A 23068-nucleotide genomic window follows, 5' to 3' on the forward strand; every position below is an offset into this window, starting at 1 on the left:
GGGTGTGTATTGCATATGTGGCTGCGTGCCTTGTGTATAATGTCAGTGGGTGGGATAGTGGTGTGTAACTGCCCATAAACTCTCCTCCTCAGCATGGGAGCACATTTGTATCAGTGACACCAGCTCTCGAGGACAAGCCGGAGCGCTTCGCAGCCCCCTAGCCATGCCTGGGTTTCACCTGAGAAGCCTGGTAAGCTATATTACACTGAAATGAGCTCTCACTGCTTTCCCCCCAGGGTGCAACGGCTATACATATGTAGGTGGATCTAAAGATAGCCTTTCACTACTACACAGATCTAACCTCCAGATAAAAGATGTTGTTTGCTGTTACAAAAGGAAAAAAGATGAAGTTTGCCAAATTTCAAGTTTGTCTCCATGTAGATTTATTGCAGCCTGCAAATTTTGTCTTAACAACGACAGGTAGAGAATCAGGTCAGCTGTGGCTAAACTAGGTCTGACCTCGGTGTCTTTAGCCTGAAGATAAGGATCACAGACTTAAAGTGTGAAACCTGGTCCTGATGCTGATAGACTGAGCCGAAGACCTTGTTTCACTCAGTTTGACAGACATGTTACTCAACCTGCTGCCTTTAATAGTCCATTTATTGAGAGGCTAACTTATTTATCAAAGTGTGTCAGCGATAGATTAAATGTTTTCTATGCTCGACCTCTAAAATCTCAAAAGACAAAACAAAGACAGTTTACATGTTTCTTTTCTTTACTCTGTAGGTGATTTAAACTCTAAAGAATTGATCGCCATGCCACCACTGAAGCCCCAAGGACGAACAAATGCTGCAAAGCAGAAGGCAGAGGCAAAAAGAAAAGTGACTCAAGAGAAAAATGTGAGACAGAAAGGTTCCAAAGCATCTCAGCCTCCCTCTGAAGTGCCTAACGGGAAACAAAAAAGAAGAGGCACTGCACCATCTGTCAAGGATGGGGAGCCGAATGAAGTCAACAGAAATGAAAGGAATAAAGCAGGTCAAAGGAAAAAGAGAGACTCCGAACAAGAGGAACCACACAAACAAGCAGGAAACAGAAAAACTGCAAATGGTAGATCAAAACCTCAGCATAAAAAAGAGGTGGGCATAAACAAGACCTCCAAATCTCCACCAGCAACACCCCCAACCGTACGAGAGATGACCAACAACAAACCTTCCACCAAGCCTGAAAACAAGAGAAGTGACAAAGTGACAGACAGTGAGGAGGACGAATCAGAGAGCGAAGCAGGAAGCTCAGCGGAGAAGACAGGAGAGGAAATGAGTAACGATGAGAAGGAGGAGGAGCAGGGCAGTAATGAAGAGCCCGCTGAGACTCCGCAGAGTGAAGAGAGCAGCGAGGAGGCAGAGGCATCGGATACTCAAAGAGAGACAGAACCGTCAGCACATGAGCTGTCAGACAAAGAGGATGCCGAATCCAGCAGAAGTGAATCTGAGGTCGAACCTGTTGCATCCACTGAAGAAGTAGAAGAAGAAAATGGAGAAAATGAAGTTGAAGTATCTGAGACGGTCACCAGTGATGGGAGTGAGTACCAGGAGATAACCCAGGAGGACAGCAAAAAGCCAACCGGCAATAAAGCCTGCAGACGACGTAGACAGACACCGCGTCCTTCAAAGCCGGTACAAGAAGGCAAATACAAGATGTTTAAGAAAACGAAGGCAGATAAGCAGGCTGAGAAGGCAGAGAAACAAAGAGCCAAAGCAGAGAAGCAGAGGTTAGAAAAGGAAGCCAAACTAAAAGCCAAGGAAGAGAAGAAGAACAAAAAGAAGCCGCAGAAGGATGACAAAACAATCTCTGCAACCGAGGACGCTCAACCAAAAAATATCAAAGCGAGACATTCTCCTGCAGAAGCCGATGCAGATCAGGAAGAGGAGGAAGCTGAACCGATGCTGGCCAAAACCATTACGGGCCAAAACCGAATGATGCTTCTCAAAGCCAAAGGTAAAGAGCTCAAGGGCATTCTGGAGCTGGAGGAGCAGCAGAGCACTGGATCTGTCAAAGGGCTGTCACAGAGCTTCCTCTTGGGAAAAGTCAAGGTGACGTCTCTCCAACACAAAGCAAACAAGATGTTACCGAAGTCTGACGAGGAAGCGTCAGTGAGTGAGGCTGCTGGTGGGGCGTCCGGCAGAGCTAAGGAACGTTTGATAGCACGAAGAAAAGGTATGACGACCATTCGCAGAGTGACCGGTTGGATTCAAAAGAAAATGCCACGGGAGTTAAACTTGAGACAGAAGCTCTCTGCCTGGACTAAAGCCATCGGGGTTTCACGCTGGCTCTCCATCAGAGCCATAAAACAAAAACAAATCCCCAGAAAGTCTAAAGGCAATATCTTCAAACACAGGATGGCCATGAGAGTTGCCAGTAAAACCAGCCTGGCCGGTAAGAAAAGCAAGAGCTCCCCGGACGACAGAACGGGTAAAGAGAAAGTTGGGCTGCAGAGGAAGGCAGGCGAGGCGGCAGAAGAAGGAGCTCTGAATGGAGAGAAAGAGATGGAGGCCAAATACGCTGTGGTACTCCCCAGGATGAACAGACTTGGCAAGGCAATGACAGCTGAGGCACCTCAGGCAACTCCTGGCCCGTCGACTTCATCGGGTCCACCAGGAGAACCCACTACCTCAGAGCCCAAACCCCCAAAGCCCGGTGCCAAGCTTGTACTTCCTGTCAAACCGGATCTCAGCCTCCTGAAGTCCTTAAAGAAGCCTTTGCCAGGAGGGTTGACATCAGGTGGGGATGTTTCCAGAAGGAGCCGTGGATCCAGTGGTACACCAGAAGGACCATCCAGCACTGAGGACAGAAGCAGGAGAGATGGTCTGGAAAATCAAGATGGAGTCAGTATGCTACAAGCTGCAAGAGGGAAGCTGAACCCTTCTCAGATCAACCTGACCAAGATGTCCTTGTCAAGTGGAACGATGGGTGGTGGAGCGATAAGAACAAAGGGACCGGACCCAGAGAGACCAGGTGCAACTGGGACACACAGGTCCACTGCTCAGCCCTTCATAAATGGGGAGGCCAGTGTGTCAGGTGTTCGGTCTTTGTATGAAGAAGAAGCAGACAGGGAAGTGGCCCAGCTGATGGGCGAGGGAGGGGTATATACCATCACTCAACCAGAGGTGCACTGGACTGGAAACCCCCGGATGAGTGGGGACCCTCAGGTATGGGTTACACTTTTGGTGGTGGACTTTCGGGGTTAACCGAGGCTTCTTCCAAGTCTTTTTTTGTGTTTGTTGCAGGACTGGCTGCGTGCTGAGAACCTGCTGCCCCATCAGACAGTGGAGAAGCTCACCAAGTGGACAGTCTATAATGATGAAGGCCAAGCCAGGACCATCCCAGCCCACAATGGCAGGGGACCTTGGGAATCAGAGGACCCCACCCAGGAGATGCTAGAGAGCCGACTAGTCAGCACACAGGTATCGTTACTCCATTTTTAATATATGATAGCAATGTTTAGATGCTACAATATTCTTTACATCCCTCAAAATACTAACAGTTGGATAGGAGAAGAAATGCTCCTATATATGACGGTTAGATCCCCAGCTCCTCCCTTGGGCAAGACACTGAACTCCTAGTTGCTCCCGATGGCGTACCATTGGTGTGTGAATGTACTCCTGATGGAAAGCACCTTGCCTGGCAGCTCCGCTCCATTATTGTGTGAATGTGTTTCAATGAGAAACAGTGTAAATTCTTTAAGACCACTAAGGAGACAAAGCGCTAAATAAGTGCAGACCAAAAACAGAATGCAATGATTTGCAAATCATGTAAACTCATATTTAATAGAAAATTTAACAAAAACAACATATCCAATGTTGAAACTGATTTATGAATAATATATGCTCATATATATGATTTTGATGGCATTAAAGGTTCTGAGTAGCTTACCAAAAGCTCGAATAATATGCAGTGTTTCCAATTCATGCAGTGCACCCGGAAAGTGTTCACAGCGCTTCACTTTTTCCACATTTTGTTGTGTTAGTCTTATTCCAAAATGGATTAAATTCATTTTTTTCCCTCAAATTTGACACACAATACCCCATAATGATAACGTGAAAAAAGGTTTTTTGAAATTTTTGTAAATCTATTAAAAATTTAAAAAAACAAAAAAAATCACGTGTACATAAGTATTCACAGTCTTTGCCATGACACTCAAAATTGAGCTCAGGTGCATCCTGTTTCCACTGATCATCCTTGAGATGTTACTACAACTTGATTGGAGTCCACCTGTGGTAAATTCAGTTGATTGGACATGATTTGGAAAGACACACACCGTCTATATAAGGTCCCACAGTTGACATGTCAGAGCACAAACCAAGACATGAAGTCCAAGGAATTGTCTGTAGACCTCCGAGACAGGATTGTATGGAGGTACAGATCTGGGGAAGAGTACAGAAACATTTCTGCAGCATTGAAGGTCCCAATGAGCACAGTGGCCTCCATCATCCGTAAATGGAAGAAGTTTGGAACCACCAGGACTCTTCCTAGAGTCGGCCACCCGGCCAAACTGAGCGATCGGGGGAGAAGGGCCTTAGTCAGGGAGGTGACCAAGAACCCGATGGTCACTCTGACAGAGCTCCAACGTTGCTCTGTGAAGAGAGGAGAACCTTCTAGAAGGACAACCATCTCTGCAGCACTCCACCAAGCAGGCCTGTATGGTAGAGTTGCCAGACGGAAGACACTCCTCAGTAAAAGGCTCATGACAGCCCACCTGGAGTTTACCAAAAGGCACCTGAAGGACTGTCAGACCATGAGAAACTAAATTCTCTGGTCTGATGAAACAAAGATTGAACTCTTTGGCCTGAATGCCAAGCGTCATGTTTGGAGGAAACCAGGCAGCGCTCATCACCTGGCCAACACCATCCCTTCAGTGAAGCATGGTGGTGGCAGCATCATGCTGTGGGGATGTTTTTCAGCAGTAGGAATTGGGAGACTAGTCAGGATGGAGGGAAAGATGAATGCAGCAATGTACAGAGACATCCTTGATGAAAACCTTCTCCAGAGTGCTCTGGACCTCAGACTGGGGCGAAGGTTCATCTTCCAACAGGACAACGACCCGAAGCACACAGCCAAGATAACAAAGGAATGTCTTTGGGACAACTCTGTGAATGTCTTTGAGAGGCCCAGGCAGAGCCCAGACTTGAACCTGATTGAACATCTCTGGAGAGATCTGAAGATGTCTGAGCACCGACGCTCCCCATCCAACCTGATGGAGCTTGAGAGGTCCTGCAAAGAAGAACGGGAGAAACTGCCCAAGAATAGGAGCCAAGCTTATAGCATCATACTCAAAAAGACTTGAGGCTGTAATTTCTGCCAAAGATGCTTCAACAAAGTATTGAGCAAAGGCTGTGAATACTTATGTACGTGTTATATTTTTGTTCTTTATTTTTAATAGATTTGCAAAAATTTAAACAAACTTTTTTCACGTTATCATTATGGGATATTGTGTGTAGAATTTAGAGGGGGAAAAAAATATTTAATTCAATTTGGAATAAGGCTGTAACATAACAAAATGTGGAAAAAGTGAAGCCCTGTGAATACTTTCCGGATGCACTGTAGACTTACTAGGGTGGGCAGCCCTGGTATATTGACGGTTGAGGTCCTCCCTGAGTGAGACTAATGTTTCCTCTGTTTAACACTCAATAAACACACTGATTCTTCTGTCCAGCAGCAGCAGTGGAAAAGAACCACTTTGTGTTCAGGAACAGCTGCAGCTTCCTCAGACGCTTTAATTTGAAAATCCTTTATGTCAGTGACCCCGCCCCTTCCTCTACAGAGCCAAGATGGCGACCGTTTAGGGTGGAAAGTGTCCAGAGTTTATTTTTTGGAGCGTTCTGAGTGCTTCATCCTGGTACTGGTAGTGTTCTGATGGTTCTGTACTGACAGTGAGAACACACTGATGCACTCAGAATAAAGAGAGTTAGTACATAAGTACACCAACACAGCAACACAGAGATCAGAGGACAGAAACTGCAACCTGGAACGTGCTCTTCCCCCAACCCCTCAGAAAATGATATTGTTCACATCAAAGAAGCTCATTCAGCTGGTTTGAGTGGAGCTCAGCCATGTGAATAAATGTTACTAAACATGAGTATGTCTCGGAAACTTTCATTTGGACAAAGTAGCTCTCAGAGGAAAAAAGGTTGGCGACCCCTGATCTACACTAACCCCAATATAGATGTCAAATATACTAATATATTTAGAAATTTAATGTCCACAATAAAAGAAGTGAACGATGTTCTTTAATAAAAGGCCTGTGACAGAGGAGGAAAAAGAGAGCTGACAGACCATTAAAGACAATTTAAACATATTTACACCAAGACAGTAACTCAATATGGGGACGTGTCGTAAACTGTCAGTCTTGGTGTAAAATTTTAATTCTTATGGACACTTTAGTTTTTCAAATTTGAGTTTAAGATTTTTTTTTTCACTTAAGTGTACAAAACTTAAAGGTGTTTACTTACACTGAACTTGCCATGCATCTTCTCTATCCTTTGCCTTTTTTTTGTCTCCAAAATTCCAAGACAAAGCCGGCATGAGGTGATCAACCTTATTCACTTTGTCTGTGAGTGTTTAAAGTCACAGAGACCAACTTTACTTCCAGTTCATAAAAGTACCTGTACGTTGTCTCGTGTCTGAGGGTTGGAGCGTCAGCATATCAGTTCTACTTCATCACTTTCAGCCGCTGTGCGCCCAAAACAAAAGGCTATAAAAGACCTGCTGCTGGTTTATTTATTTCCTGGTCTTTGCAGCTACAATGGAGCATACAGCATGCAGCAGCAGGCTGCTATGAGATTGCAGAATATCACCTATCACATCGCTGTACTGCTATAAGTGGATTGATTACTCGCTGTGGAAAGCTTACGAGCAGAGAGGACCACTAGCAGTTAAACAAAACACACCGTAAACCTTTTAAGGCCTCTGGAGGAGGTTAATTTACTTTCAACCAGACTGGGAGAAGAAGGTAGGAGCAGACCTGTTCTCATATCTGCTCATGTCTCTGCCTTTTCAGGTGGTGATGCCTGGCAGCAGGAGAGCTGCGGAGGTGGATGAAGTGGAGGATCTGTCTCAGCTGGAGTGAATTTATAGTCTCTCACACACACACACACAAACACACACACAGTATTTACTGTACACTGTAACTGTGCCCAGTTTCACGCTGTCTGTCTTGTGTTTTTAGAGAGGTGTGTGAGAGCTCTGTGCTTCTGAATCTAAAGAAGAGATTCCATCGTGACTGTATTTATGTAAGTGTCGTTACTGTCCTGATCCTTGATTATTTACATACAGCAAGTACAATACCGTTAAATAACGGTAGAATTTATGATGTTCACTGTGATCTGAAGGATTTCAACTCTCGAATGCACATCAGGACAATCTTACATCAATAACTCCCTAAAACCAATAATAATAACAAATATTTTTAATACCATACTGAAAATGATAGTAATCAGTGTTACGAATTCCCAGTTTTATCTGATGGTGGCAAAGTTGGGGGCGGGGGGGGGGGTATTTTGGGGGTGATTTTTGTCATTTTATTTAGCTAATTTAATGATCTGACCCGGTAAATAATTAACTTGTAAAGCACTAATTACGACAATAGTTTACACAAATGTCAAACACACAGACTGGATACAAAAGAGTTCGTAGCTTCAGGTCTGTAAAATGGTTCTGATCCAGAAGTGTCTTCAGCTGCAATACCAGCGAGTGCCACTAGAGGTCGGCTCCAAAAAGCCTCCGGCTCCATAGACTCCCATTCAACTTCTCTCATCAAATACAAAGTATAAATAAATTATAAAATGTCTCCACCAGTTATCTCGGTGTTGTTAGCTAAAGTTTCAAAACTAGATGATCTGTTTCTGTGTATTTACTTTTATTTTTCTTTCACAGACTTTCATTGGAAACATGCTGCTGTCCATTAACCCCTTCAAGCCCCTTAACATCTACACAGAAGAGCTGAGGCAGAAATACCAGGGCAAAGAGCAGCAGAGGAACCCACCGTGAGCAAACGCTTCTCTCACTGCTCTACATTAGTCTCTCGTTACAACTGGCAGCATGTGTCTCCAGGTTTGAGTCCCTTCATAACATCTGTCCCCCTTGTACTGTTAGTGTTTGATGATCTGTTGTTCTGTGCTTCAGCCATGTGTACGCCATCGCTGACTCAGCCTTCAGTCTTTCTCAGGCATCCACGCAGGAGCAGTGCATCATCATAAGGTACTAATATTAATACCAGTTTAACATATTTTATTATTTATTACTGTATTACTATTACAGTACATCACCAGTGAGGACCAGACTGGATATAAAAGTGTTTGTAGCTTCAGGTCTGTAAAATGGTTCCGATTCAGCTGCAATACCAGCGAGTGCCACTAGAGGTCGGCTCCAAAAAGCCTCCGGCTCCATAGACTCCCATTCAACTTCTCTCATCAAATCCAAAGTGAATAAAATGTGTCCATCAGTTATCTCGGTGTTGTTAGCTAAAGTCACTCCTTCTTATTAGTTTTCTGGAGGTCCATCTGAAAATAATCCCTCATTCATTAGAAAAGAAGATTCAAGAAGACCTGGTTTTGGGGGCGTGTCTGTTTGATTGACAGGCCTGTGGTGCAGTCAGGTTACAGCTATCGGTGGGCGGGACGTAGTATCGTCATGTTTCCAATCAGATCGATCAGATCCACCGCTGGCTCCTCCCCCAGCTCGTCCAAATATGGTCACTTCCTGCTCCAAACCGCTCCGAACTAACAAAGATGGTGACGGACAGAATCTGAACTGGAGGATTCATAACGTTCACAAACTAACGATGACATCACTGATGATTGATGACATCACTGATGGTTGATGATTGGGAGAACAATGGTATTCTGTGCTTTTCATATGGATGATAGCAAATACCCATAAAAAAAATTCTGATCAATAGAAAACCAACTGTTCAAACCCATCTTTATATTTGTGAGGTGTTTTTAAAGACTTAAATCTTCCGGTGGAACTGATGGACTTGGAGCTCAAAGTTTTGGGAGGTGGGCTGATGCATTTTTTTTCAGACATTAATCAAAATGTAGAATATTGTCAGCATGCCTTAAAGTCAGTCAGCAGTTTGATGTTTTTGAGCTGAAATGTCTCAACAATTATTGGATGGATTACTATGACTGAGTGAACTGTCCAATGCTTTGCTTCTTGTGTAGTGGCCAGAGTGGTTCAGGGAAGACCGAAGCCACCAAGCTGATAGTACACTACCTCAGTTCTATGTATCAGGGCAGGAACGACAACCTCCGACAGGTGTGGACACATTGAATTAGTTGGAAGCACCACACAAACACAACCATTTTCATCTCCGATTCACTTTCTTTCTCCTCCTCGACCAGCCCATGGAGGTCTTTCCCATCCTCGAGAGTTTTGGAAATGCCAAGACCATCCTCAACAACAACTCCAGCCGCTTCGGCAAGTACCTCCACATCCACGTTCTCCAGTGAGTTCACCAAACATCACTTCATCTGTGGATGTTTCTGTTTCTTTGTCGCTCTGCCTACTGAGACTTGTCACAGCTGTTTTATTTCTCTGCTGTCTCTCCTCTTGGTTAACAGTGGAGTTGTTGTAGGGACCTCATTGTCCAAATACCTCCTTGAGAAGTCCAGAGTTGTCTTTCAGGTGAGGACGCTGAGTGAGGTGTGCACCTGCATTGTAACTCTTTGTCTAGTATCGCTCGCATACTTGTAGTGGCTTGTAGGAAAATGAAAGATGTGTTTCTGGTCGATTGTGTTTGCATCTTGGAGGATGAATACGGGACTGAATGATACAGGACACCTGCTCCTATAAAACTTATCAAATGGCTTTTCACTCTCAGTTTTTTAGACATGTTAGAGACGAGGTTTGGGTCTGTCCACCAAGCTTTTATTCCATTTCTGCCAGTAGATCCTGAACCCTTCACACTGAACCTTCAGATATCTCGCTGCATGCTAAATGAATTGCCCACAGGTGTATATTGCAGGTACCTTTTCCTTTAGCGCCACCAGGAGGTCAGAGTTTCCCGTTATCAGGTGAAATATCTCCACACTGTGTGGTAGGTATTGACACAAGTCTCCCGACTTTTCATGGAGTTTCCAGATATTGAAACGAAATCTCTCAACATCTGGATGGATTGGAACAACTTTTGGCAGGATCATTCATGGTCTCCAGGGGATGAATCCTAATGATGTTGGTGTAGCCCTGACTTTTCCTCTTGGGCCATCAACATGTCAAACTTTCAATTTGTCCACTACCGTTGTTGAAGACTAATTACCTGCATGATTAATGTTAGTCCCGTACTTTGTTTTTAGTGCTCATTAGCTAAACTAAAATGACAGCTGTGGTGAACGTTAGCTGCAAAATACATTGTGAGCATGTTAGTATGCTGTTGCTAGCATTGGTGCTCAAAGCACCGCTAATCTCACAAAGCCCCTAATATATACCTTGTCTTGGTTCTTAATTCTTTGTCCTGGACTGAGAATCAAGAGTAATTTTGGTTCTCCATTTTTTGCTCCATGTTTTCCTGTCAACATGAAGTATTTAGCTACAAATTTCTACTTGGGAGCATGTTTCATTGTCATTCTTGTTTCTTGCAGGGTACTTTACTCTGTAAGAACACGAGTCGTGACTCCAGTTGATGTCACTGTCTAGTTCTTCCCTCATTTCCCATGTAGGCCCACGAAGAGAGGAACTACCATGTTTTCTATGAGTTGCTGGCAGGTATGAACAACTGGGACAAACAGGAGCTCTACCTGCAGGGAGCCGAGACGTATTACTACCTAAACCAAGTACAGCACACAGAGCACATCCGTCATGATGAGAGGTGATCAGAAAGTTCAAAGACTGTTCCTGTTGAACGCAGCGCAGTGATGCACACAGAGCGGGAGGAAGTAATAACCTTTGTGAGTAAGCATTCAAAGTTATTTCGCTTGATCATTATGGTGCGTTCATGAGCAACTGGGAAGTGAGAAAGTTCCGACCTCTGAGTTGAAGAAATCACCTGATCGCCTGTCGAACTGGGAAAGCCTGAGATTTTTGAGAGCTCTGAGAAGTCGGTGTGACGTCACTGGACATGCCAACGTTAGTGGTGAAAGGTGGAGATACACTTGCTCAGCACAAAATAATTCACTTCATGGTTAATTTCGGTTTTACTAGTTAAAGCAGGCTTTTACCACTGAAGCCGTTTGTGTGCCTGCTGTTTTAAATGTTATCTGCTAAAAACGACGCATAAAAATTAAGTGTGTGAATATTAATGACTCCATTTCTTCCCTGTGAAGGTCTACGTTGGTGATGACGACATTGTTTGTCACTTTTCTGTATTCAGACAGCAGATATGGAGCAGATTTCCTGGTAGCTGCCATGTTGCCTCTTTGTTGTTGTCATGCGAACGCTCTCAACTGGGAAGTTTGAGTTTACCAAATCAGAACTTTTTCACTTCTCAGCTGCCTGAACGCACCATTAACACCTGGATTACACTGCTACGTGATAATTTACACTTTCAACACGGACCTGTAACTAAATCAGAGTGCACACCAAATTTTGTGTCAAATTTGTGGGGAACAGGAAGAAGTTGCAGAGAACCAAATTCGATAAGTCGTGAGGATAGGGAACTCTGATTGTGTTTTCATGGGCGAGAAACTCAATTGTTTTCAACGTTGTCTGAGAAACCTGTTGCCATGGCACCACAGTTCAGGTGGTTCGCAGCGAATGTTTCCCCTCAGACGCCTCAGAAGGTCCCGGTGGAACTCTTTGTTGACAGTCTGACTCTGGGGGACGAATTCATGGTGACACAAAGAAAACCCAGCTGGTGTCTCCTGACCTGACACGCCTTCTTCGGTCTGGGACAGTGAAGCTCCGCCCCTCTTGAAACATGACCGCCTTTTAACCCTTAGGACTTGATGAAAGCTAGGCGTTCAAATTCATTCCTCTTCTTCTCTTCCTCGCTTAAATAGCACAGCGAGTATGAATCACAGAGAGATGGATATCCTTTGAAACTCACAACTTGAGCTTTCCAGAAAAGTCAGCGTCTCGTCTGAGTGTTGCAGAGAAACTGGACTTTGAAGTTGCATCGTCGCTACACTCTGCATGAAGAGCTGCGTCCATCTCCACCTCCACTACTCTTAATTTAATAATAATCAATCATAATTAAGTCATGATCGTTTCACTATTACAATATGTATACATGTACATGTACATGAATATCAAAACGAACAGCAGAACTGAGCCTTTCTGATGATACACGTTGTTTCTCTGTACGACTAAGAGTTTTCAACAAATTCGTCAAATCAGCTGTGATTTTGAAATCACAGCTGACCTCTGACCTCTGTAACACGGGGCTGACGTTACATCGCACTTTCAATGAAAAATAATAATAATAACCTATTAGTGTGCCCACTTTACAGCTGAGTTATTATCATATTTGACCTTTATTTAACCAGGTAATATCAATTGAGAACCAATTCTCATTTACAATGATGACCTGTCAGCACAGTCCTGATATCACAGGGCCATGTGCTCTGAGTGTGACTTCCTGTTTGGACATTTATTTTCCATCAGGCACAAAGCAGATATTTGTTCAAACTGCTGAGTCATAGTGTCCCACAAACATGGTTCATATATTCACAGAATCCAGACAATCTCCTCGACACAGTTATAAAAAAAATATCTCTACTGACAATATTTTGTATGTAAAAACAACAATTTCATAAAACTAAATAATTTTTTCCTTGCTATAAAGGCTAATATATAAATAGTTAAGTATTATCGAATCAAATGATGAAAGATTTGGATAACCCAGACTGTCCTGAAAAAAAACAAGATATAGCATGAATGGTTCGCCCCAACGATGACCAAGATATGAGGGTTAAAACATTTCACCACCTAATTACAACAGGCTTTAAGAAACATTTCCAGTTTCGGTTCCACGTTGGAACCACAAATGATCACGTTCCAGTGATCATAAACATGTAAGTCAGGTGCTGACGTTAATCAGGCGACATCACCTGGAACAGTTGGTGAAGAAGGTGATAACCTCCACCTGCTCATCACCGCGCTGCTCTCTGTGTACAACAGGAAGCGTCTCAGAACCTTTTCATCACCCCTCGTTGTTTTTCCCTTTATTTCCCTCATTATATGAGTTATGTATTTATTGTTCTCCGTCCTCCTGCAGGGTGGAGCCTGTGATTTGAGGGGGAAACAGGACAAACAGGACTTCCAGCTTTTGGTTCAATGCTTCGAGACCATCGGTCTCCATGCCGATCAGATCTCCACCATCTGGGCCATCCTGTCCTCCATCCTGCAGCTGGGCAACATCTGCTTTAGCTCGTACGAGGTGTGTGTTTGGGGGGATGGGAGGTTCTAGACGAGTCACACATTAATGTCTTGAATTGTATATTTTCAGAGTGAGTCGTTCGAGGTGGCGCGTATCTTCAGCGAGGCCGAGGCCCGCAGGGTCGGCTCCTTGTTGCAGATTTCCTCCGAAGCGCTGCAGACGGTCATCACTCACAGAGTCACAGTCAGTATCCTCTCCTTCATCCGTCAGGCCTGTTGCCGAGTTAACATTCATATCCCTGCATGTGTGGACACTGATCACGTCTGTTGTCCACAGGAGACCACCTACGACAGGATCTACTGCCCCCTGTCTGTAGAAAGTGCCATAGAATCGAGGTAAGGAAATGTTGATCGGTGCAGCCTGGTAACCACAAACTGAAACCTTTTTCTGCTACACATCCGGAGGCTGATACCTGCTGCTGCAGGCCAGAGGTCCACCTATCCAGTCACATCCAAAGACTCTTGATGCCGGGACTAAATTGGACATGTAATTACACCATGGACTGGATATAAAAGTGTTTGTAGCTTCCAAGTCTGAAAAATGGTTCCAATGCAGAAGTGTCGGTGTTGTTAGCTAAAGTCACTCCTTCTTATTAGTTTTCTGGAGGTCCATCTGAAAATAATCCCTCATTCATTAGAAAAGAAGATTCAAGAAGACCTGTTTTTGGGGGCGTGTCTGTTTGATTGACAGGCCTGTGGTGCAGTCAGGTTACAGCTATATATAGAATCTGAACTGGAGGCGGATGGCATCACTGTTGGTTGATACTTGATCTGGATTCATAAACTAAGGCTGAGTTTATACTGGATTCATGTAGATACTCGACCTACTACAGGTTTTGATTTACAGGGACGTAGTATCGTCAGGTTTCCAATCAGATCGGTCAGATCCACCGCTGGCTCCTCCCCCAGCTCGTCCAAATATGGTCACTTCCTGCTCCAAACCGCTACGAACTAACAAAGATGGTGACGGACAGAATCTGAACTGGAGGATTCATAACGTTCACAAACTAACGGGTGTGTTCTGGGTCTGATGGATCATCTACTTCCAGTTGAATGTACCATGTAATCTTTTAATCAGATGCTGGATTCACCTCAACTGTCTATGAAAAGATGCAGTTGTTCTACTTCCAGCTTCTTCCAGATGTTTTTAGCTCATCACCTTTTAAATTTTAAAAGACCAGCCGCCCTGTGAAAAGGAATCATTTCCACCCTCACAGTGTCAGTGATCTTTCTTTCAGCCTCACCTGTCGGGAGGGACATCATCCACTAAATCAAGCTGTCTTCTCAGGGTCAGCTCTCTATTCATTCATTCCTGCTGATGACACACCTGTCCGTCTGTCAACCTCACGATCAATCTTATCGCTCTCTAACAAAACCACAGGATTCCTGAAATACTTCACTCGGGGTAGAAAGTCACTCTGAATGAAGCAATCCTTTTTCCCATGTCCTTAAATCTGGAAATTCAAACCCTGCAAACCCACAAAGGAAGCTTTTCTCCTGGTCATTCCTGATACAAAGAGGCGGTCGGTCTGCTGATCCACAACCAGGACAGACTCTGAAGTTTAACATCCATCAGCCCTTTCTGCAGTGTTCAGAAAGTTATTACTTTAAATACATTTATATTTGAAACAGAAACTTTCAATAATTAAGACACAAACAGAGAAATTAGATTTTTTTTAAATAGCCATCAACTAAAAGTGTTTTTATATCAATATACAGTATATATGAATATCACTGAAATAGTGGAACCAGCAGGAACCACCAGAGTCAAGCTACAGTTCCCATAATTCCACTTAATAGCGTCTTTTATTAAAAGCTGTGATCCCCGTCTTCTTTCTTTAAACTCCTCATCTCTACCTGCTTATATTCTCCTCACAGAAAGTCAGCTGGTCCTCCTGTCCTCTGTTCTCCCTCTGCAGAGATGCCATTGCCAAAGCCTTGTACTCAGTGCTGTTCGACTGGCTGCTGGAGCAGATCAACGACTGGCTGAGTCCCACGGAGATGGACAGCACCGTGGGCATCGTGGACATCTACGGCTTCGAGGTCGGTGTCCGGCCGACGTAGTGCGTCCCGTGTGTGTGCCGATGACATCACAGCGCTCCTCTGTGTTCCCGTGCAGGACCTCGGCGTGAACAGCTTCGAGCAGCTCTGCATCAACTTCGCCAACGAGCAGCTGCAACATTTCGTCCACAAGGCGTTGATTTCTCAGGAGCAGGTCAGATCCACGAAGACCAGCTGACCATCCTGGTGCTTCATCCTTTATACATGTTGCTACGACATGGAGCTTCGTCATGAACTCATTTACTGACGCTTGATTGATCAGCTTTAATCTGTTGATAAGAACAACTTTTGGGTTTCCAGGGAATTCCCTTCACCTGCACTCCTCCAGCACGACGCTGTTTGTCTTTTCTACCAGTTACCTGACTGCGAGGACTCCTCCATCAATCCTTGAATTCTTAGAACATCCTTTATTGTTTACACTTGGAAAATGTTTCCTTTCTTTATGAGGTGATTCAATTTAGGTGGTCAGAGGTCAGAGGTCACGTTGACCTCTCATCTTTCCTATTGTAAAACGCCTTAAAGGATTTCCTTCAAATTTGGCACAAGCATTCACATAGATTCAAGGATGAAGTGAGTAGGTTTTGGTCATCAAAGGTCAGAGGTCACATCCTTCCTATTCTTGTGAACATGATATCTCCAGAAGGCCTTGAGGGAATTTCTAAAAAAATTGGCACAAGCACTTTCTTACATTGAAGGATGAACTGATCAGAAATTGATGGTTGGAGGTAACTGCGACCTCACAAAACATAACGCAACACACTAATTATGACAACAGTTAACACAAATATCTAAGAGAATACAATGATTATTATTCTGTTCTTCTGTATTTAACACCATAACTGAGGAGCAGAGGAAGAGACCGTGACCATATTTCACATTTATGACAGATGCTGAATTGGTGACGTCACTCAGGGTGTCCATCTAGAAACGGTTGTTCTTGTGTTGATCTTCTGTGCTGTCAGGATTGACGTTGTGTGTGAACCGTCCACGTTTTAGAATTTGTAGTTTCTATGCAGCAACATCTACGTGAGGTTTGGCCAGATATGAATATAAACTACAAGCGACTTTAAGGAAGCTGAACTTCCTGTGAGATATTGAAGTAGTTTCTAATTAATCATTTAATTGATTAATAGAGCAGCAGGACCTGCCAGTGCAGCGACAGCAGCTTCAGCCTGAATGTGTTGCAGTCCTCCTGCAGACAGAGAGGTAGCAACTGAAACAGTTTTTATCTGCAGATGTGACCACGTGTCCACCGTGTAGAATCTCTTCTGAGATTTCAACAGTTTAAGAAATAATCTCACTCATTTTCTTTTTACAAAAAAACACCAAAATCCCCATTTTCTTTTAATTTCTTGCATTTTAACAACATCAGGATGTTCAGCCTTTAATGTCATTAACATTAACATTGGATGTTAATATTTCAGCATGGAGCTGTGAAGCAGGTTTTAGTGTCTATTCTTATCCATCAATAGGAAATCTGTGAACTTCTGTTTGCAGTATTACTGTGTGTGTGTGTGTGTGTGTGTGTTTGTGTGTGTGTGTGTGTGTGTGTGTGTGTGTTTCCTGCAGGAGGAGTACCACACAGAACACATCCAGTGGTATCCAATGCCCCTGAAGAACTTCCACTCCTGTCTGGAGCTGATCTCCTCCCGGCCGCACGGCATCCTCCGTATCCTGGACGACCAGACCTGCCTCCCGCAGGTACACACACGCACACATGCACAGACACGCACACGCACACACACATGCACACACTCACGCACACATGCACAGACACACACACACATTCGCACGCACGCACACAAACACACGCGTCCATGCACTCACACACGCATGCACTCACACACACACACACACACACACATGCACACATGCACAGACACACACACGCACACTGACACACACATGCATGTGCTCATTCACACACACACACACACACACACACACACACACACACACACACACACACACACACACAGTGAAATATCATCTTAAACACAATACTGCACCTTTAAACTTCCTAAATGCAACACGTTGATTGACACAGATCATAATTTACATTCATTAAAATGTTTTAACTATAACAGCATGTCAGGGTTATTAATTTAAATACAAGCTCTCATTATGACAGTGTTTCCATTTTCCTCTTCATCTCACCTCGTGTAAGAAGTAAATCTGTCTTGTTCCCGTGTGTTTGGTGTAAACAGGCTACAGACCACACCTTCCTCCAGAAGTGCCACTATCACCATGGAAACAGCCCTTACTACGCCAAGCCCAAGAACCCGCTGCCAGTCTTCACAGTGTATCACTACGCTGGAGCCGTCACCTACCAGGTATCAGACGCACCACAGCGCCCTGTACCACTAATGTGTGTTTGTGTCTGATTATAAAAGAATATCAACATGTTGTTTTAGGTCCAAAACTTCCTGAACAAGAACCACGACCAGTTCAGGACTGAAGTGGTGGAGCTGTTTTCCAGGAGCCGCATTAAGGTGAACAAACTGACATTAAACTGCTGATGACGTCCCTTCATTACAGTATAATACTTATAGAGGGAACATTATACCTGCAGCTTTAAAGCAAATTAAACTGCATTATATAATCAGATTACATTGATTTATGAATCAACCAAGTACACTTTATTTGTAGCATCTTTCGTGCAGTATTGTTCATGTCAAAGTGACTTCAAACTTTAAAAACCAGCTTGTGAAGATGATGAGAGACTGATGTCTAGTTTTAATGTTCCTGGAATTTTATGTTCTAACTCAGTTCTTCTGTAGTTTCTTTACTTTTTCTGTTTCTTTTTCTTCTGTTTCTTTTTTAATCATTTAAATGCGCATGTCTCTAAAGCTGCAGTGGCCTGTCTCATGTGGAGATGTACGGCATCTACTGAAGCAGAAAATGAAGACATCGTTTTGTCATTATAACTTCTGTATGTCATAATTTTGACTTAGACTCTTAGAGTTACCTGTATCTCATAATTACAATCTTCTTTTGAATTACGGATCATTTACAGACAAAATCCACAATCCATCTCATAGATATGAGAAGTGCATCACGTTATCTGACATCTTTCTCATAATAAGATCTTTAATTGTAAATGTGGAACATGGCTTTCATAATTTTAACCTTTTTTGTCAGATTTCTGAGGTTTTTTTACACACAGAGATCAGACAAAACACATTAAAACACTTTATTGTCATTATAAACATGCAACCAAAGAGAGCTCAGAGACCAGCGGCAATATTTTATCAGATTAAATTATTAAGAAACAATTTTTGGCTATTTGTTTTTAAAGAAAAATTATGAAAAACGTAAAAAACTGTAAATCTTTTTTTTATTTTTGCAATTTTGTAGTGAAAAACTGACAACATTAAACTCTGAAATAACACATTTGGAACAAAAAAGTTTAAACACAGCAAAATTGGTTTAATGTTTTAGGTTTAGATATGTCAGATGTTTCCTGTGGATTTATTTGTCTTGTGTCGTCCACCCGGCCCGGTGGGTCAGATGGTGTCCGAGCTGTTCCGGAAGCTGCAAGAGAATTACATCCAGCAGAGGGAGCTGGGCTGGAGGGGGAAAGGCCTCCGCCAGCAGCCGTCCACCGCCGCGTCGCACTTCCTCCAGTCGCTGGCGGAGCTCACCACCCGCCTGGAGAGGTACCGGCACACTGATGGTCCGGGTACCGGCACACTAATTGTCCGGGTACCGGCACACTCAGGGTCCGGGTACCGGCACACTGATGGTCCGGGTACCGACACACTGAGGGTCCGGGTACCGACACACTAATTGTCCGGGTACCGGCACACTCAGGGTCCGGGTACCGGCACACTAATTGTCCGGGTACCGGCACACTCAGGGTCCGGGTACCGGCACACTGATGGTCCGGGTACCGACACACTGAGGGTCCGGGTACCGACACACTGAGGGCCCGGAACCGGCCCGCTGTTATCTGAAGGCTGCTGGTTCCCTGCATGTGTTTGAAATCAGACGTTTGTGGTTATAGGAAATGTAATGGAGAGAAATATGTGCGTCATGTATCCCCCGAGACACAGAGGACGTTCTTAGATACTTTAAGTATTGTGGTTTAAAGAAACATGTTATAGCAAGAAAAAACAACAACAACAACAAAAAAAAATATTATTAATCAATTTTTTTATCATCTGTCCCTTACAGGGGACATCGTGTCTTGGTTGATTACAGATTGTAATGATATTATATTATTTTTAATGTGTATTTCTGTTCAAATTTCTTTTAATTTAATGAACATGAGAATGGTTAGATGAAGGAGACACATCTGGACACCAACACATCCTTTTAAAAATGACATGTCAGGGTGAGTCAGTACTTCCGTCATAAGCTGACGTGTCCTCCTCTGGACTTTCACCTTCTTCTCTCCTGTCCCACACGTTTGGTCCACCAGGTTGATGCTGTGTAGAAGTGCTGAGATTTGGATGAACACACAGTGATTGTAATGAAAGTAAAAGGATGGATATATTCCTTTATCATAACAAAACAACAGCAGCACTTATATTTTAAGTAGCTTAGAAGTTGCTGATAGTTTTGAGATCAACTTGCTTCACATGTCAATAAACTGTAGACACCAGCGTCCACAAAATTTGAAATTCATTTAAATCTTTCTTTCCCAGCGGTGAGAAGCTGCTCCGTCTCATTAAACTTCCATCTTCGACTAACCTGTCTGCGTTCCTCTCCTCTCAATTCCAGATGTAAAACCACCTTCATCCGCTGTCTGAAGCCAAACTACGTCAAGGTAACAACCGTCACTTTTACTGTCACTATGAAACTGCTGGTTAAAGTTCTGGTTCTAGAACCGGTTCCGTTCTGGAACTGTGGAACCAACGGAGCACATTTCCACCAGCATGTTGCAGCAAAAGCAAGATGGCGGATCTCGTAGTGTTTACCTGCAAGTTTTTAGCCTCTTGTTATAAATATTTACTTTAAGACAACAGTTCTGGATATTATACAGACATAGAAATGAGTAATTCAGCAGGATTACATGAGGCGGTGCTTTAACGTCATTATTGTCACAACACTGCTAAATAATTGCGATTATAAAAGTTACAAACTAAATAAAACATGTAATCTAAATGTTTTCATATTGTGGAGCATCCATCCATCCATCCATCATCCATCATCCATCCATCATCCATCCATCCATCCATCCATCATCCATCCATCCATCCATCCATCCATCATCCATCATCCATCCATCATCCATCCATCCATCCATCCATCATCATCCATCCATCCATCATCCATCCATCATCCATCATCCATCCATCCATCATCATCCATCCATCCATCATCCATCATCCATCCATCATCCATCATCCATCCATCCATCCATCCATCCATCATCCATCATCCATCATCCATCCATCATCCATCCATCCATCCATCCATCATCCATCCATCATCCATCCATCCGTCATCCATCATCTATCCATCATTCATCATCCATCCATCCATCCATCCATCATCCATCCATCCATCCATCATCCATCCATCATCCATCATCCATCCATCATCCATCATCCATCCATCCATCCATCATTCATCATCCATCCATCCATCCATCCATCCATCCATCCATCCATCCATCCATCATCCATCCGTCATCCATCCATCCATCCATCCATCCATCCATCCATCCATCCATCCATCATCCATCCATCCATCCATCCATTCATCCATCCATCCATCCATCCATCCATCCATCCATTCATCCATCCATCCATCCATCCATCCATCCATCCATCCATCCATCCATTCATCATCTTCCACTTATCCGGGTCGGGTCGCGGTGGCAGCAGGCAAAGCAAGCTGACCAAGACTTCCCTCCCTGCAACATTTTCCAGCTCATGCTGGAGGATCCCGAGGTGTTCCCAGGCCAGCCAGGAGATATAATCCCTCCAGCGTGTCCTGGGTCTCCCCGGGGTCTCCTGCCAGAAAACCTCCAGAGGGAGGTGCCCAGGAGGATCCTGATCAGATGCCTGAATCACCTCAGCTGACTCCTTTCGAGGTGAAGGAGTAGCGCCCCAACTCCAAGTTCCCTCCTGATGTCTGAGCTCCTTCCCCGATCTCTAAGGCTGAGCCCGGCCACCCTACGGAAGAAACTCATTTTGGCCGCTTGTAGCCGCGACTTCGTTCTTTCGGTCACGACCCAGAGAGCTGCTGACCATCGGTGAAGATCGGAACGTAGATCGACCGGTAAACTGAGAGCTTCACCTTCCGGCTCAGCTCCCTTTTCACCAACACGGTCCGATGCAGCGCCTGTTGTACTGCTGCAGCCGCACCGATCCGGTGGTCGATCTCCCGCTCCATCCTCCACCCTACACCCTACACCCTACACCCTCCACCCTACACCCTACACCCTCCATCCTCCCCTCACTCGTGAACAAGACCCCAAGATACTTAAACTCCGTTGCTTGAGGCAGGCACTCTGTCCCCACCTGGAGGGAGAAATCCACCGGTTCCCGGCAGAGAACCATGGCCTCAGATTTGGAGGTACTAACCCTCATCCCTGCCGCTTCACACTCGGCTGCAAACCGCCCCAGTGAGTGCTGGAGGTCCGAAGAGGCCAACAGGACCACATCGTCTGCAAACAGCAGAGATGCGATCTGCAGACCCCCGAACCCGACGTGCTCCTCCCCCAGTTGCGCCTAAATATGCTGTCATGAAGGTCACAAACAGGATCGGTGACAAAGGACAGCCCTGGTGGAGGCCACGCCCATATTGTGGAGCAGTTCACTCTCAAAGTATAAAACTTTTTCTTAGTGTGACCTCTGTTTCCATGGCAACACATGGGGTATGACTAAGAAATAGAAAACAATCAGCCGCAATGTAATGTTCACTACTCCAGGAAGTAGTCCGACCCTTAGCAACCACCTAGCAACAGAGAGGATTTCTAGTCTCCAACTGAATAAATACAGAACATAGAAACACTAAACTGAACAGCTAGCTCAGTCTGGTTGGAACAAAGATATCTGATGAACAAAGATATCCGATGAACAGAGATATCCGATGAACAGAGATATCCGATGAACAAAGATAGCCGATGAACAAAGATAGCCGATGAACAAAGATATCTGATGAACAAAGACAGACGATGAACAAAGACATCCGATGAACAAAGATATCCGATGAACAAAGATGTCTGAGGAACAAAGATATCTGATGAACAAAGATGTCTGATGAACAAAGACAGCTGATGAACAAAGATATCTGAGGAACAAAGATATCTGAGGAACAAAGATATCTGATGAACAAAGATGTCTGATGAACAAAGACAGCCGATGAACAAAGATATCTGATGAACAAAGATATCTGATGAACAAAGATATCCATGTTCTCATGTGTTTTTAACATTTTAGCTCCGTGTCATGTGTTCAAACCAAACCGGTCCAGCTAGCCTCCTCTAGGATTGTAAGTGCGTGACTATCCGTGGTGTTACGGTACGGGTGCTCAGAGCGACCAAAAAGGACCAAAAGAGACCCGACTTCACCAAATGGGTCATTTAATAGAACTAGAACAAGTAGAAACTACATTATATTACATATTATATGAAACTCTATTCTAATTCTATGTTCCCATTGAGAAGATGGAGTGATATTTCTAGTGATGAGCAGGATGTGATGTCATGATGATTTGCTCCAAATGTTCAGTTGACCAATCACAT

General features: G+C 44.0%; 1 protein-coding gene across 1 annotated transcript in view; it reads left to right on the forward strand.

The window, feature by feature from the left end:
* Positions 1 to 1087: 1087 nt before the first annotated feature.
* Positions 1088 to 23068, forward strand: part of myo15b (myosin XVB) — a 56496-nt gene continuing 34515 nt past the window's right edge. The window contains exons 1-20 of the mRNA XM_069168547.1: positions 1088 to 3146; positions 3225 to 3401; positions 6995 to 7059; positions 7163 to 7226; positions 7870 to 7979; positions 8119 to 8193; positions 9159 to 9252; positions 9339 to 9442; positions 9558 to 9621; positions 10653 to 10766; positions 13148 to 13309; positions 13379 to 13492; positions 13586 to 13644; positions 15228 to 15351; positions 15428 to 15523; positions 16939 to 17070; positions 17577 to 17702; positions 17784 to 17861; positions 18880 to 19028; positions 20095 to 20140. Coding sequence (XP_069024648.1) covers positions 1134 to 3146; positions 3225 to 3401; positions 6995 to 7059; positions 7163 to 7226; positions 7870 to 7979; positions 8119 to 8193; positions 9159 to 9252; positions 9339 to 9442; positions 9558 to 9621; positions 10653 to 10766; positions 13148 to 13309; positions 13379 to 13492; positions 13586 to 13644; positions 15228 to 15351; positions 15428 to 15523; positions 16939 to 17070; positions 17577 to 17702; positions 17784 to 17861; positions 18880 to 19028; positions 20095 to 20140 — 3966 coding nt within the window. The 5' untranslated portion in view covers positions 1088 to 1133. The remainder of the gene's footprint in view (positions 3147 to 3224; positions 3402 to 6994; positions 7060 to 7162; positions 7227 to 7869; positions 7980 to 8118; positions 8194 to 9158; positions 9253 to 9338; positions 9443 to 9557; positions 9622 to 10652; positions 10767 to 13147; positions 13310 to 13378; positions 13493 to 13585; positions 13645 to 15227; positions 15352 to 15427; positions 15524 to 16938; positions 17071 to 17576; positions 17703 to 17783; positions 17862 to 18879; positions 19029 to 20094; positions 20141 to 23068) is intronic.

This window comes from Embiotoca jacksoni, unplaced genomic scaffold (genome assembly GCF_022577435.1).
Source record: "Embiotoca jacksoni isolate LCO1_2020_lvr unplaced genomic scaffold, fEmbJac1.0.p SCAF_40, whole genome shotgun sequence".
In the NCBI taxonomy this organism is placed as follows: domain Eukaryota; kingdom Metazoa; phylum Chordata; class Actinopteri; family Embiotocidae; genus Embiotoca; species Embiotoca jacksoni.